This window comes from Talpa occidentalis, unplaced genomic scaffold (genome assembly GCF_014898055.3).
Source record: "Talpa occidentalis isolate TD23 unplaced genomic scaffold, MPIMG_talOcc4v2.1 talOcc4.9, whole genome shotgun sequence".
Classification (NCBI taxonomy): Eukaryota; Metazoa; Chordata; class Mammalia; order Eulipotyphla; family Talpidae; genus Talpa; species Talpa occidentalis.
The window spans coordinates 64,292,878-64,310,516 of NW_023605305.1; the positions used below are offsets into that span (position 1 = coordinate 64,292,878).

A 17,639-nucleotide genomic window follows, 5' to 3' on the forward strand; every position below is an offset into this window, starting at 1 on the left:
AGGCATCAAGGCTGGTCACCATAGAGGATCAAGATAAGACCGTATGGGCTGCACAAGTGAGCACTCGTGTGGCTGACATGTAAACTTGTTAGGAATGGAAAAGAAAAAAAACCCTCCACATTTAGATGTTGGTTTTACTCCTAAATGGTTATCTTTCAATGTCTGCTTTAATATCTTTCGCTGCTGGCCCAAGAGCATGTGAAACTCTGTGCCAGCATTTGAGCACTTGTTTAATGAGCCATGTCTGAAGTTAGAAGCCATGCCTATGGCAGCTAGTCAGCTGTGCAGATGGTTGGCTTGCGTCTAATACTGGTACAACAGTGTCTGTAATTTCTCAATGTTGTGCCTTTAAATTGGGTGTTATTAAATTATGAAAAGTAAATAGTGTAACCAAGGTATTTTAAATACTCAAATTATAAGTATAATCTTAAAATAATTGCAACTTGGTCTTTATCATTTCAAGAAATAGTTAAATTGGATGCTATAACACTGAAAACATCCTATTGTCCAAATATAATTATTTTAAAGCTGATTTGTAAATAATATTCTATTTTTTAAATGATGTACACTGCCTGCTCAAAAAGATAAAATAAGCAGCTTCAAATAAATATATCTTCAGATTTGCCTCTTTTTTCCCATGCTCCAAATGGCACTTGCAATAAAGGCCAAACTTAGTGTAGAAAAATCAAAAGTACTTATAGAAATGGGAAAAGATAGAGATTATTAACATATGAAACAATTTTACAAAGTGACATAAATATACAGTATATTTGTTAGATGAGAAAAACAGCTAGAAAATCTAAGCTATATTTAACAACTATGAAGATATGGAGGGCAAGTCGAAGGCAGCATGGGAAGAGCTGCTAGGAGAGAAGTTGTGGGAAGCAAGGAGTCAGAGTTAGTAAGCAGAAAGGCAATGCAGATGTTTACAGAGAAAACAAGCCACAACGATGTGGGTGATACATTAGAGAAGAGAAACGAATTTTAAGACAGCAACTGAAATATACAGTACAGGGCGCCCATTAAAGGTATCACAGCAGTCAGGAAACAAAACGTCCTGGTGACTGACTAAAGGTAGAGATGAAAGAGAGTTAAGGAATGATTCATTTCTTTTTTAGGAGGTGAGATTAAGACTGGAAATATGTTTCTTCCTTGCCCCCACCCCCCTGAATTAAATTACTACTCAATGAGAGGAAGGGTAATCAAGTGACTGTAGCCCTCTCCCACACTCCAAAGTAAAAATTATGCAATGGCCACTGCAGAAGACAGGAATGAGTCTGGACTGTGGGCAAAGAGGTAATTGACTATGGTGAAAGATCTTTCATGCAACAATTCTAACAGAGAATCACAAACTATATAACACTCTTACCACTTCACCAAAACATAAAATATTTTAAATCCTAAATTGGTAGGGAAAGTACATTTGAATTGAGATAGGTTTGTCCTGTGCACTTACCATGTCATTGCAGGCCTCCTGTTCCAGTTCAGTAACAAATGAGTCTCAATTTCTACATCAGTAAAACAGGGTTAATAACACCCTTACTACATGACAGTAGTACACTGCTAAAAATTTTAATACATGGCCTTTTCTGAACTTGCAATATATGAAAAACAAAATGCAAAATGTTCAAATTCTAATACTTAAAAGAATGGCTGGGCTGTAATTAGTTTTACATAAAAATATTTAATAAGATTTTGAAACTGAACATTTTTCTATTTTTAAAGTATAAACCCTTTAGTCTAATACAAACTAGCACCCAGTTACTATTTATAGATATGGTCTGTTCTGCAGGAATAGTAGCTGCCTCTGACAAATCTATCTATACTCAATGTGGCTATATTTCTCTTTCACTGATATCAGTCATGTTTCTTCCATTCTTTAAGTCACAGCAGCATTCAAGGTAAATTTGTCATGCTATTGATCTGCAAGATTGCTTAAAGTACACAGTGTGAGACTTCAGTGATGATGTCCCAAGCAGATGTCATATCCTCAAGAAACCCTTGATCTAGCATAAAGTTTCCATGGAAAGACTGAGATTCCATTTTACTTGTAATTTTGCATAAAGAGATCAGTAAACATAAAAACATTCTATCAGATAAAAGATAGTATCCAAAACTACTTAACCCTAACAAAAGTTAACAGCAGCCAAGTCAAATTCATTTACAGTCCAGGCCTCCCACAACCTGTTAACGTACACCAAGAAACCTTCCCTACCTCCTAGCAGCACCTCTGTGAAATACTTGGTCTTCCAAGATGACACAATATTCTCTCAGTCGGGCCTTCTCCTACACATCTTCAGAACTTTTAACACAGAGACTCTAAAGGGGAAGAACAGGGAGAGGAAAAAAAAATATATATATAATGATAAATTCCTTAAGAAATGGTTGTTTCTGGTGACAGGGCTAGGATTTCTTTTTCAGCTTCTTCAAGCTTCCTGTATTTTTATGAATTCCTACATTAAGTATCCATTACCCACATAATTTAAAAAATAAAGGAAAAACATTCACTAATAGCAAATACATTCTTTAAACATTAAATAAATCAAATTGAGATCCTTATTAATGTATCTTGACTTTGACGTTTTTAATGAGGGCTAGAATACGGTATTTTTCAAAAAGTTGCATGAAAGGTGACCATTATAAATTCATAAGATCGAATCTACACTGCTGATCCTGTATTCTCAGACTTTAATATAAAATTCTATTTTTAGCCTGAGGTCTTCTTACCTTCCCTTTCTATTCTGATTGTAGTAAGGAGAATCTTGACCTCTAAAATCTTCATGCCCCTTTGTTATTCCTGTAAATGTAATAATGTAAATTGGCAAAAGACATTTTACAGATAAAATTAAGGTTGCTAACCAGTTGACCTTAAAATATGGAGGTTATCCAGATGAACCCAATGTAATCTCATAGGACCTTGAAGTCAGAAGAGGGAGGCAGAAGAGCCAGCTAATCAGAGAGATGTAGTAAGGTGGAGGCAAGAAAAGCAAGCTGCTTTTCTTGTTGTGATTGTTACCCTCAGGTGGCTCTGAAGAGTAGAGGAGCTGTGGGCCAGAGAAGCTGGTGGTCCCTAGAAGCAGCAAATGACCCTTAGCCAACAGTCAAAATAAATAAATAAATAAACAGAACTTTAATCCCACAGCAGCACACAACTGAATCCTGCCAACAACCTGCTGAACGTGGAACAGAATCTCCCAGACCAGTCTTCCCAATGCTTTGGTTTTCAGCCTCGTGTGACTTGAAGCAGCAACACCAGTGAGCCCACCACTGAACTCCTGACTTACAGAACTGTAAGATAATCAGATTGTGCTGTTTAAGTCACTAAGTTTGTGGCAATTTGTTATAGTAGCAACAGAAAACTAACACAGTGACTAAAAGGAGAAACTATAGTGTACAACAAAGATAGAAATGGTTGAAATCTAAAAAAATGTACAGGCAAATATTTTCTATAATAGCTTTCTCTGTAACTACTGACATGCAGAATATTAGCTGAATAACAAAACGGAAACAATTCAAATTAAACAAAGTCTTTAATTTGATTTTGTGAAAAAAGCTTATAAACAAATCAGACAGGCTGCTTTTCTCTTGTGATTGTTACCTATGCATTTTGTATGGTGCAAATATTAATGAAGGAGAAGCTATAACTATGAAATACTGTAATTCAAGAAGACCTTTTTACCACACCATTACTATAAGACCTGACCACTGAATTTTAAAATGAAAAATACATGACAAATAAAACTGAAATTTGAATTTATGGTTATTAAAACACAAAGCACCGGGAGTGTGGTCTTTTATTCCTTCTTGTTTGTATGAACATAGAAAGTGATCCCAATTTCAACATTTTGAAAACAATGTTTAAATACATATACAATTAAATACTTAATTATATAGCTATTGAATGTATTAGCCTATGGGAATTCTTTTCTTTTTCAAATACAGGTTAAGAAAAAATAAACATAGAATATTCTTGAGAAAATTTGAATAACATCCAATCTTATTTTATCATGGACATAACCTACTAGTCGTCAACTTTCAGGGTTTTTTTTTGTTATACTCAAAATTCATTGTGTAATATTTAGGCATACATAAGAAAGAACATGAGTATCCTTCCTAAAACAAATCAAGATTACTTTACTTAGAGTTCACAGTTTTGTACGAATTTTACATTTAACACTCAATTTTAAAGTAACACAAAACATTGTACAACCACATATATTTGTGAACAGTCTTAAGAAAGCACTGTATTTTGGTACATTAAGGCAGTTTCAGCCAACATTTTAAGAAGTTCTAGATAACTGTTAGAACAAGAAAATCTGGTATTTAAATATTCACTGTTTACAGGAAATTTTAAATCACTTAAAATAATATAATTTGTGTAACTGTGTTTTGAAACATTTTTACCATTATATTCTCAGCACATAAGACTTACCTAAAATCAAGATACTCAACCTATCAGTATCAAAGATATCTAAAAAAGGGGAGGGAATTTATATTAAATGCATTTTTATTAAATGAGGATGGTAAATCCTATATTTAAACAAGGGCCTTGAAACAATTTCTCACACATATCTGTGAGGTAGGTTAATATACACATTTTGTACATGAGAAAAAAAAGTGAAGTTATGTGACTTGCTGTTGTCACAGCAGCCAAAATGAGAATCAGGTTCCAAACTGGATTTTGTTCTTTGCATTCTTTCCATTACAAATCTGTTAAAGGGATGAAATAAAAAGATTGCCATTCATTGCATTAATTTTAAAAACATGAGAAGGCAGCCAAACTCTTACCAAGGTGACTTAAAAAGTGAAGCAACAACAACAAAAAATACTCAACAACTTCTGATAGTGATAGGGTGAGGTGTAGCCAAAGAGACCTAAAAACAAACAGGTAAAAACAAACGATGTTGATCAATTATGGAGGGCAGAGCTAAGGAGAAATGAGAGGGGAAAAAAAGAAAATATAGTTCAAATAAGTTTTTGCCTAATTATTACTGTTCCTACAATTTAAGAGAGAAGGCACAATTCAGGTGTCTTTGCTAGAACTGGGAACCTGTTTCTCCTGGCCATTTTAGGAAAATTGTATCTGTCTAGATAAATGGCCTTTCTTTGTAACAAAACTTACTTCAAAGGGGCTTATAACTGTGAAAAATGTTTGCTTAAGTTAGCAGGAAAAAATTAAATGCAATTCTCCTTGGCTAAATCTAATGTTCCTGGTCCTCCGTGAAAATTTAAAGTAACGCAAAGTAGCCAACCATGCATTAAACACACACACACACACACACATACACACACACACACTCTGAATGAAACTTGTCAAAATTCTATAAATGTTCAAACGTTTTCACGCTAATATATTCTACAAATACTTTTTTTTTTCCTGGAAAGAGTGCTCGACACTTAATTGCACTTTAAATGTAACCAAATTTACCTACCCTGCTTGTCCAAATAATCATAAGTACTTCCATAACTAAACTGCTTTAGATATAGTTACCAAAAATCACATACATAGTCACAGCCACAAACTGGCATTGCTATGCAAGACTGGCAGTAAACATTAACACTGGCTCACAAAATTAATACAGGACCACAGTCTAATAACTTCTAGACCCAGTCTGATTCTTATCAGGTTATGGCTGGAAAAGTTTAATTAAAACTCAATCCAGTCTAGACTGTGGGTCTTGATCTCTATGCTATTACTGTTCAGTGTCATCAAATGCATTACAATTATATGTAGGAAAGGCTAGTAAGGATTCCAGCAACTTGTTTAAAGAAGATTTATATAATTTTTAAAGCTTATCAAACAAGTTACATTTCAAAGTTTTATAAGGTTTTGGAGATTCTCTATCAAGCCCATTACAATAGGTAGTTCATGATAGAAATACACTCTATGAAAATACTGTTTTATCATCTAATACGCATACAAAGTGAAAAAAATTACCAATCTGTATGTGAAATTTAGATAACCCTAATTTAGGTAATAGTCAAAAATTAGAATAATTTAAGACAGGCTGGGGCTAGTTTTACTTTTTAAAAAAGATTACACTCTAAGAATTATGTAAATAAAAGAATCACATCCTAACATTTCTTCATTTTTTTAAAAACCCTCAATAACATAGAAGTACTTGTAAAAATCAATGTGCTAATCATAAATACTTCAGATAATTACTAGTTAGTACAATCAACTGGTTCCAATAATGAAACTAAGAAATTATTCAGTTAAGACTACATTATGTCATTCTAAGACTTAAAAGCAATATATCTGTTTATTTTTATGACTCAAGTTCTCAAATATTTCATTGATTCAGACTGTTCTCCCCAGAGGAGGGTGGCAAGAGCAGAGTTCACCTCTGAATACCTGTGTGGCATAAAAGCTTTAAGAAGCACTTTCCTGGTCCTGCTTCCTCATCCGGAAGATGGGAACTTCACAAGGTTACTGTAAGGTATTAAATAAGTTAATAGACATGAAGGGTCTGTAGATCTCAAAATCACCATATAAGTGCAAAAAATGCTTCCATCACTCCAGATTAGTATTGTTTTGCTTTATGCGAAGTTCACATGATGTTTTAACATGCTTGATTTTCTAGATGATTTCTGCCATTTGTATTTACAGAGGGCAGCTGTACTTAGAAAAATATTCAAGTATATACCTTCAAAATGCCTCACCAAACAAATTTAGGACATTCACATTGGTATAAAAACTCTTAAATATAAAAAAGGGAACACTAAAACAAGTCATATGAAAAGACAGAGAAGACAGAACTTTAAAGCTCAAAGGTACCTCAGAGATCTTTTATGCTATCTTTCCCACGTCAGAGACAAAAACAAGGCCCAATAGAGGATGTGACCGACTAATAGATTGCACATATCCCACATCTAGAATTTTCAATAGTGTAGCATGTCTAAGAATAATTAAAATAAATTACATTCCTTAAAGAAGTCACAGAAAGACAGGATCACCAACTAAAGAAATGTCAGATTGAAAAGGTGAAAGTCTTTAGAAACAGACAAAACTGAGATGTCTCGCATTTAGGTACTGAGGCTTCACACCTATGAATAGGACTCAAATGAGACATGCTGCAGTGTCAGTGGTAGGCACATTCCAAACTTTCACATTTTGTAAGTGGAAGATGCAGTGCTTACATTAACTCAGTATATAGTGTTAACAGAGGCTACTAATAATCAATTTGTATTCCCTGAGCACAAACTGTCAAGAAAGAGAAAGCAAGCTCAGAATCATGTAACCAACATGGAAAACATATTTGCAGAAAATAGAGAATTGTCTGCATTCTATGTAGCCAATTACCTGATGCAGAAATACTATTATTTTTTACTAATCTCAGCTCCCGATTCTCTTAACAGATGGTTAGTATCAAGGCATACAAATCCTGGAGGTTACAAAAGTGTCTCTTAAGAGATGATCAAAACAAAAACTCAAAACAGTTAGCCTGCTTCTCTCCCTCCCTATATATTCAATTTGACCTACATTAAAGACAGTAAGAATTAGATCTAAACTGGTGTCCTGTATAAAGTATTTTAAAAACTATACATTTTCAAAGAATCAATGATACTGAATCATTACCCAGAAAGTCATAAGCATCAGTGCTAATCTCTTAGCTCTTTTTATAAGTAATCTTGTTTAAGGTTTTTCAAGTTCAAAAATAAATTTTGCTCCAAGCAATACCACAAACTGATTAAGAAAACCAAGGTACAATGGAACAAGTCATATGAAATTCTTTTTAGGTCAGCATTTGCTCAAGATGAATATATCCACATGTTAAAAAGAGATTATTCTGATTTTGAACCAGTTTCTTCAACAAGGAAAGGAAGCCTTAATTTTAAACTATCTTAATTATGAAAACCTGGGGCAAATTTTTTCCTTAAGTCTTTCCCAAATTTGCTTCATCTCTTAAGAAAATAAGTTTTAAAGTTAGTTTTAAAAATTGGGGAAAGCAGAGTTAAAGTAAAATATTTTACTTTTTTCACATAAAGACTTGTCAAAGTCTTTAATGTTCATATCCATTGCCATACTCAAGCAGAAGAATAGCATGTAACATTTTTCCAAACTTACTCAGTGGAATCTTTTTTTTCTGCAAAGCATCTCACAGGAAACAGTTCAGTAAATGCTGTCCTCAAACACTATGGCATCCATTTCCATGATGTAGCTTAGACTTTATCTAAAAACTAATGATAGCAGCTCTCCTCCAGAATTATAACTGGAAGAAGTCATTCCTACCCCAGATCTACTTAACACACTCAAAATTAACCCATTTATGAGACTGAAATGTGGGTAACTGGGGCAAGCAACGTTCATTCCCTCTCCCTGACCAATAGCTACAAAAAACTCTATGAAAGTTCTAGCCCCTATTATGTTGGACCGGGCCTCCTGAAATCTCTCTATAAACCAACTTACTACACCATCTAGATGCACAGAATAGCTGTGTTTTAAAAACATATGTATGTAGGAACCAAAACTGTGACTCTTGGTTCTCCTAAAGTTCAACAGGTAACTCTCAAATTGTCGATGTTCAGAAATACTGGAATGAAAAAATAAATGTTAACTCCCTCCAAAAATGATGATCATTCATATAAAGCAATTTTGATGTTTCTAACATTTATTGGACTCCAATACAGCTAAAATGCCATTGGATTCCTTCCTGCTGTTTATCTGCTTGTAAGATTGTAGATTTTGTCATTTGGGAGAAAGAATAAGATTGGTTCCTTATTTCTAAGGTCACCGTATCAGGCAAATTTTATGAGGTGACCTTTCTAAGGTCATCACACCAGGTAACTATTATGAGGCACCATTTTTTCCCTCAACAGAGGAATTTACAACATATTTGAAGAAGTCAAAATTGTGCCATTAGGACTATTTATCCCTATACAAATGGCCCCAGAAAGTACCCTTTGGTGTCACTAGATGGCAATCTTTCCAAGGCTTAAACTTAAAACATCTTAACTGCAATCTCACTCTTTCCCAAATTGGGGAACAAGGATTCCTTTTATCTCGACTTAGAAATCAGACTTAGAATTTAATTAACACCATTTTTTTAAAGTTGTAGACATGACATGCTACAAACTTCTGATTCAGAATTAAAGATAGACATGTTTATCTTCCACAAACACTTGCTCTACTCTCATTTGCCTCTTGGTAGAAAAAAACAGTATTTCTGGCAGAGAAATTTGTCGAGGCAGTATCATTTTTTGTTTTGAAGAGCTCAGTCTTTTCTAGGGTAAGTCAGATGAATAAAATTAATTATATTAAACAAATGAAAATATTCAAATTAAATAAATTTTAAATACTTTCACTAAAACAACAAAATAAACAAGCTTTATGTACTCTGCTATCTCTAGGGATTTTTTTCTTTAATTAAAAAAGCCTGCACAAGGAAAAACAAAAAAAAAAAAAAATTGGCTTTTCATTAAAAGCACTAGTGTGAATACATATATGTATATATGTAAACAACATAGTATTTATTCAAGAGTTTTGTTTTTTTTTTTAAATTAAGTCTTCCCTACCCTAACAGGTTCAACATGAAGGTCACAGCCTACCAAGTTTTGGAAGTACACAAAAGCCCTTAGGGCCAGAACAGTATTGTCAAATTGGCTGGCTGGCAACCAAGATATAGAACAAAGAAAGGGAAACAGAGAAAGACTGAAATAAGTCAATCAGCCACTAAGGACCAAGCAAAGAAAATGGTGACTAGAGAAGGTGGGGGTTGGGGGAGAGTAGCCACAATAACAAACTTAAACTTTCAGGTGCTGAATTAGCATTGTAGGATGCAACAGGACAGACACATTATCTCCCCTAACACTGCACATAATAAGAGCTCAAACGTGAGAGTACTCTTTTAAAGAGTGGTTGATAATTTGCTTGGTTTCATGTTTTCCTGTGCTTGGTGAAGTGAAAAAACAGAGTCAAAAAGAATTTAAGGAAAGTAGATTTTGAAGGCATCTTTTAAAATGATATAAATTTATGGTAAAGATGAATGTTCTTGCAGTTCTAGATGTTCCGATACTGAACTTTGAAGGCTCTTAAGATAAATTATCCAGGGAAATTTCAAGATAAAACCTTGGGTTCTTTACAGCTGTTTTCAAAAAAACCTGGAAATTCGGGCTACCTAGTTCAGGATCAGAGCCCTTCTGTCGAGTGCTAGGTAGTAGCTGCAAAAACTGTTAGAAGCCTTTTAAAATTTCAGCATACAAATACTATCTTATTAATAGTTGCTTTATCTTTTAACCTTCTTGTGCAAGACAACTGGACGCATAAACACAGATTAAAGCTTACTGAAAATGAGAAGTCAACTGAATGTACCTGTAATTCAAGAGTAAAGCAAGGCGGTGTTGCCAAAGCACCCTTCAGTTGAGATGATTCACCAGTGAAGGTGGATTAATCATCTGTAGTGAACTCACAATTTTAAATAAACAATCTTCATCAATGTCACCTACTAAAGATAATGCCTTATGTGGATTTATAGTAGGCAAAAAGAATTACAGATTTCTACAGGTAAATGAAGTGTCAAACTATTTTGTTTTTAGTAACATCAATGGCACTGAGTGTCCCCTGGAGACATTCACATTTCTCAATCAGTATTGCAGAGTATGTGACAGCCATAAGATAATAATTTAAAGAATATGTCTGATTTTCACAGTGCGGTAACAAAAAAATAGAGATTAGGAAAAGATCGTCAACGAGCTAAAGTAGTGATCAGACTGGCACACATTTCAAAAAAATCCATGGTGTGACTGCCCAGGCGAGGTGGAACTGAAGACAAAGAGCTTCCAGTCAAGGAGCCAGTGAGAGAACCAGAAAGCGAATGGCTCTCTGCAGCTGCAGAATCAAAACTTGATCTTGCTCTATGTAAGCCAGCAGCAGAACAGGAACGCTGGGGTGTAGAGGAACCCGACCTCTGCTCCACCACCTCATCTGAAACAAACCAAAAAAGAGCAATTTACAGGAAAGGTTTGTATGCCCTCCTGCTTCCTATGAAAGAACATGGGGCAACTTAGCCAAGGGCGTCACATTTCAGTGTTTTAGGAGCAGCCTGGCAACACCTCTTCCTTTCACAATGGGAACAGATATCACTAATTAATCACACACTTCACACAGTTAAAATGTGGCCCCTCAGTCCTTAAAGCATTTGGCATTAATCTTTCCATCAAACTGATGTCCTGGCCTCTGAAGAAAACATACCCTTGGATGTTGATTTTCTTGCAGTGTATCAACAAAAAATCATTAGGATAAAAACAGACATTACTATCACACAGTGGTTCTGAACCTCTGGTACACACTAGAATTACCTAGGGACTGCAAGTTGTATGGAGGTCAAGAGGGTGCAGACAGAGGGAAATCTCATTTAAAATGCAGGTTCCCAGTTTTCCAGAATTCAGCTCATCTCCAGAGACTCTGATTGCACAGACCTGGGGTGTTTCCTGCATTTTAATAAGAACGCTGGGTAATTTTGATGACGGTGGTCTTGGTACCGTATTAACACTGCTATAATTGGTTGTAGTTCAAGAATCAAATTTAAAAGCTCTAGTTAAAACAATCTTCCTAGCTTTGAACATGGCTGGTTCTACTCTTGCTACATGCAGCAACTGACCCTTGAATTATTTTGTTTTTATCTCATCCAGGCCTCCGAATGCAATAACCACATTTGATTCACCCAGGTTTCACTCCTGGCACACACTAAGGACTCAGACATAAACACCTTGATTTCTGTGTGAACAACCTGAACAACCAAAGGCACCCAAATCCCAGTCAGGAGAGCCCTGACTGGTCATCATGGCCACCATAAATGAGAGATGCTCTCAAAGGGAGGAAGTTTAGATATTATAGTGTTAACTAATAAAATACAAATGGACAAACGTGACAAAGCAGCTGACAATATCAGTAAGTTTAGGCAAAATTTGTTTCCCTGTTGTTCCTTACTTTGCTTGCACTGCCAACACTTCAAATCACTTCTTTATGCCAAAGTAGCACTTATGGAGAGGTGTTGCCTAAGAGTCCATATGTCTTTGGTTCTTTCCATTTCACTTACATTTTTAAAATGCATTTCTTTAAATGGGGGGGGGGGAACAGTATAGAAGACCTACCCCACCATGTTTTTGAGATGATTTTAATATCTTGTCAACTAGTGCCAAGTTTTATCTTCTCAGAGATCCTGCCTGCATAGCTTCCTTACCATCAATGCTTTTAAAGTCCAAAAGATAGCTTCTATTGTCAACCAGGTAAAGCTGTAAGCTCATTTTCACATAATTGCCAGTCACTGGATTTTTTCTTCTCACTCGAAGATGGTATGCGTTTACTACCTAGAACAGGAAATTGTCTTTAAAGAAAAACATTAGAAGTATCAAACTACCAAGTATCCCCCTTATTCCTATTATGAAGAAAATCAATAACAAATAATTACTGAGGAAAGTAGAGAAGGAATTCCTGAAGGATCTTTTTTCAATAGTACATTGTAGTTTAGTTTTAAATTTAATCCCGACTCATAGTACTGTTTGTGTAAGGAATTATAATTTAAAGGGAACTCAGGGGTTACAGTCTAGCCTTCATTCTAGATATTCACCTACTCTAGAACATCAATAAGGCCTGGTTACCCAGCCTCCAATTCAATATTTTTACCTATGAATATGAAATAGAAGGAATATATGGGAACTAACATATTAATGTTTTCCATAGGGCACTATAACAGGTACAGTCACAAAATTTAAGTACCTGTGAAGAACACAGCATTTGCCTTTTGAAGGTAAGAAAACTACAGTTCAGATAAAGAATATTATGGGTTTTCAAAATAGCTTTTAAATCTGTTCCAAAAATTTTTCAAAACAAGGAATCTTAAAAGTGTTACCATCTCTTTTTAAAAACTAATTAAATAAAATTGCTTCAGGAAAGGGAGCTCTATAATTTAATGGTTTGGAGAAAATTTTTACTTTGTTTATTACCTTCATGTAAAAAGGAAATGAAAATTAATTTTAGCACTTATGAATAAAGGTAAAAGGTAGACTGAAAGAAAAAAATACCACAACTAAGGATTTAAAGCATCAGCCAAATTAGAGATTTTATCAATTTACAGAAAAGTATTTGTGGCCTGAATAAATATGTCCTGGTGGTATAATTTGCACTGACCAGAGTAGCTGCCACAGCTATGAGAAAAAAGAAAAGTAGAGAGGGGAGAGAGGTAGAGAGAGGAAGGGAAGGGGGAGAGAGCAGGGGTATAGGAAAGGGAGGAGAAAGGAGAGGAGGAAGAGGAAGAGAAAATCTCCCTTCAAACAGGTGGGCCTCTCCCTGTTGGCGCAGCGGTTGAGGTTGAGCGCTGGGCTGCGAAGCTGCCTGCAGCCTCCGCAGCGCCTGTTTGATCCCGGGCCGCTGGGCAAGGGTCCCACATGGCGCGCAGTCCTCTCCTGCCGCCCGCTGCTCCCCTCAGCAGTGGTACTTCGGTCCTTCTGCATGTTCTGCTCCCCGCTCTGGCTCTGGTGAATTCTCTCACCCTCCCACGCTTCTGACTGTACCCAGTGCTTGTATAAATAAATAAAATCTTTGGGAAAAAAAAACAGGTGGGCCATTTGCTCAGATTTTAAGTTGTTTGTTTTTTGTTTCTCAGCTAAAATGCTGTTATCTAATTCAAAAATATGAACATCAACAGCTCTTCATCCTTACAGATGTATGTGTGGTTTTGAATGCACATGGAAAGAGTGAAGTTTATCAACTAGATATCCAGACCACTAAATTTATACCTAAATCAAAATAAACATTTTCGTTGAACTCACTGCTCAATACAGCAATGCAGAATAGCTTACTATCCAAACAAATGGCTTCTAAAAATATACTATAATTTCCTACCTTCCATTCAAAATCCAGTTGCTTCATAGCTCGGTAAACCTCAGCCATAATGTCATATGGTTTGCTCTGACTTCGGATTCCAAGGTGCCACTTGGCTTTTTTCACCGCTAAAGATTTGGGCTTAGTTGTATTCAGTGCATCCAATGGACATCTTGCTTTAGGGCTATCTGCTATAAGAGGTGGCATCCTTTCTGGATGAGGTTTCAGACCTGGGGGAATATGCATGGCACTATCATCCATAAAAGAACCAGTTGGAGGACTAGAAGCGAGGTAGAACTCACTGGCTTGGTTCATTATTCTCCGATTGTCAATGATAAGATGATAAGCCACTGCAAGCTGGTCTTGAGGGTCACCACTATATAAACTGTTCATTACTTCCGATTCTGTACACTCAAATTTTTCACACACTTCTTTCACAGCCTCATCATCAATGACGTTTGCATCATAGGAGGGATCTTCAGGAAATAAGTAACTGGGCAAATCTTGTTTAAACCATTCATGCTCTCTAGGAAAAATACCATGATACACTATTGTAAGAACATGCTTTGGCAAGTCCCAAATAATTTAGACATGGGGTGATACAATATAACAATCAGAAAGACCTGGGCTCTTCATAGCTATATTATTACCCTGAGTAAGGGTGTATTAATATACACCCTTTAATAACTATGTTTTTTTGTGCTTGAGTATTTAGCTGACATTTTCTCAAAAATAAAATGAATCTGTCACTTCAAAGGAAACAAATGGAAGTACATACTGCCAATGGTAACATTCAAGCTTCCAAGCAAAAATTTAGAATTTTGTATAATTTGCATCTGCCTCTTTAACAGCTTCCCTATACTCAAAGATTTACCTGATGAGTTTACTGATGGGCATAGCGAACATGACTTTTGATACTATGTAATGGACCGTGACACCATTTGGAAAATCTGTCCAACTGAATATGCCGATATTTTCCAAATGACCAATGCATGATGTTATAGAATCATATATAGGTAACAGATTTAGTCAAATTGAAAAACAGAAAAGTGGGTTTAAATGTAACAAGTTACAAAAGTTCATTAACAAGTTTTCTGATTTGACATTGCAACTAACACGTTAAGCTTTAATATCAAAGAAGAATACCCATCATTATCTTTTTCAACCACTTCCATTATCTGTGAGAGATTAGATTTTCTTCATGGACTTCAACTAATGCAACATACTGCAACAGACGGAATGAAGTAGTTATGAGAACCTAGCTATTGTCTTTAAGTCAAACGTTACAGGGATTTAAAAGATGTAAAATATCATTCTTGTCACATTTTTCATTTTAAAATTAAGCTATTTTTCATAAAAGCTATATTAGATTCATATGTAGGTTTTTGTTATTTTTAAGAGAATTAAATATTTTTAAACTCTGCAGTCTAAATTTCTATACAGGGATACTAAGACACTAAAACTTGGAGACCCTCTCCTAAATCATATTTCCTCCTGTTTCTGGACCTTTGTACATGATGCTATTATTACCCTCCCACCTCTTTTCATCTGACTTCAAGACTAAGCACTGTTACATGGCAGAACAGGGGAACCCCCTAAGCTAAATCCGGATCAATATATGTTTTTCCTGAATTTCTATTCACTGATTAATTCAGTTGTGAATATTTTCTAAGATCGTATTATCAGCAAGATGATACACACTCCTCATCACACAGATTCTATTTTAGCTGGCTACAGATTAAATGAAAACACAGAAAAATAATAAGTAGCTATAAATAAATACAAAAATTCCATGATAAAGATTTTGAGCATAAAGCACAGGATAAAATAATAGATTATTCAGAACAGGAGGCAGGTGATTAGGGAAGCCACTGTGAGTAACATTTAAGCAGGTATGAGAATAAACAAAGATATCAGGTATCAGCTAAGCAAAGAATTGGGAAATAACAGGTATTTCCAGAAAAAGAAACAACATATGCAAAGACTCCCAGACAAGAAAGAGTGTTGCCATATTCAAGCAACTGAACTGAAGCCACTATCACCAAGGCACAATGACTTATGGGTTGGACTGGCAAAAGAATCAAGTATTTATGACATCTTAGGCTATAAGAAATGATGTGGGATTTGAAATGATGAAAATCACTGAAAGATTTTAGTTAGGGATGACATGTGCTAATTTGAATTCTACAAGATATCTCAGCTTGTGATACAGAAATGAACTGAAAAGACAAAAGTAATAATGGTGAGGATGATGCTAACACAATAGTCTGAGTGAGAAAGGACAGTGTGCCAGGGTCTCAAGATGTATGCAAAGATAAATTCTACAGATTCAAGTAGATCTACTATAACACTCTAACTTTCTAATAGTTGTTGATGTTTTTCTGAATCTCCCCAATAAAATGAGTTCACTGAAAATGAGATCTACAGTTCAGTAGTGAATGTTCAAGAAATACAGAATCTATGAATAATTACTAGGCACAAGATGCATGAAGACAAAAAAAGGAATTCACTGCTCTGTAGGAATTTGCTATACCATGCTAGTAATAAGCACCTAGTGCTCAGTAGTAAAATAACTGACTTCTTTCTTAGAAAATAAGTTACATGTCTAGCATTCTTGAAATATCAGTGATAAATAGAAAAATGTACATCTATGAATGAATCCCAAATGTTTACTCTTCCACAAGAGCAGAGACTACTAGAGAAAAATAATCAAAATCAACTTTTTCAGAACTCCAAAAATTAATCAAACACAACAATCAGAGGAGTGTTGAGTCAAGGAAAATGGCTGAACAACAGTACAAACAGCGAGATCTGTGAAAGTCTAACTTGGCCTATATCCCTCTCCCTTTCCCCATTTTTGAAAACCAGGAGTCTCACAATTGTAGAATCCCAGAAAACCAGCAGATTGGCAACCACCAGGGAAGGAAGTAGGGAAGTAGGATAGTTTGAGACTTCTCCAAAAGCCCTACACCCAGAAACTGCCAGTATTTGACATATATGGCAATTTCGTGGCAACCTCACATCAAAAATATTATCTCATCTGACCTAATTCAGAGACCCCTCACTGTAGGACATTTGCTGAAACAGTCACTGGCAACTTTCTAACTTTCCAGGTGCCTATAGCTACAACAAGAGTTGAAACAAAGATGTTGTTGACCCAAAAATTCAAATGGAAAAATTTAAGGACTAACAGCCCCACAGAGATCTTTGAAACAGTCTGCTATATTCTTGGGACTCAAGGCCACACACATGTACAGAATTGTGTGCATGCCCAAGAAAGAACTGAAAAGGCACTAATTTCTCATGACTGGCTGACTTTAAGGATCTGTGAAGCAGGAAGTAAAAACTAAGGCAGAGTTACAAACTTTTCACTGAAACACTTAAGACATGTTCCAACATGCCAACAGAGTCCTAGACAAAGGCTAGAAGACTTATTAAAGGCATTTAAGGAAATGCCTAATAATTAGCTGACCATTTAGCTAACCAGAGACTTCAGTGGCACCCAGGGTAAACAATACAAATTTTATGGAAACAGTTCAGTAAAAATCATGCAACAAACAAGAGCAATAACATATTACAAACTCAAGGCATATATCCAAGATAAATGAAAATACATGACCCTACAAAACTTGGACCTGAATGTTCACAGCATTATTCAAAGACCTAAAAAGTAGAACTACTAAAATATCCATAAACCATAGGTTTTTCAAGCAAAAAATGGAATCTGCATGCATCAGCAGATATACTACACTAAGAAAGAACCCTGAAAACATACTAAGTGAAAGAAGCCAGCCTCAAAAGACCACATACTTTACAA

General features: G+C 35.4%; 2 protein-coding genes across 5 annotated transcripts in view; one reads left to right on the plus strand and one right to left on the minus strand.

Annotated features, from left to right (window-relative positions):
* Nucleotides 1-41, plus strand: part of FYB2 (FYN binding protein 2) — an 84,734-nt gene extending 84,693 nt beyond the window's left edge. Inside the window, exon 20 of the mRNA XM_054691541.1 lies at nucleotides 3-41. Coding sequence (XP_054547516.1) covers nucleotides 3-24 — 22 coding nt within the window. The 3' untranslated portion in view covers nucleotides 25-41. The remainder of the gene's footprint in view (nucleotides 1-2) is intronic.
* PRKAA2 (protein kinase AMP-activated catalytic subunit alpha 2) overlaps nucleotides 1-17,639 on the minus strand; it is an 82,146-nt gene that overhangs the window by 25,465 nt on the left and 39,042 nt on the right. For 2 of the 4 annotated variants that reach the window (XM_054691665.1, XM_037498132.2), the window contains exons 7-10: nucleotides 13,844-14,348; nucleotides 12,183-12,309; nucleotides 2,728-10,924; nucleotides 1,740-2,319 (exon numbers count right to left, since the gene is read on the minus strand). In XM_054691665.1, coding sequence (XP_054547640.1) covers nucleotides 10,686-10,924; nucleotides 12,183-12,309; nucleotides 13,844-14,348 — 871 coding nt within the window. In that variant the 3' untranslated portion in view covers nucleotides 1,740-2,319; nucleotides 2,728-10,685. Of the gene's footprint in view, nucleotides 1-1,739; nucleotides 2,320-2,535; nucleotides 10,925-12,182; nucleotides 12,310-13,843; nucleotides 14,349-17,639 lie in introns of those variants that run through there. The other 2 variants (XM_054691666.1, XM_037498131.2) reach the window with 2 other exon arrangements.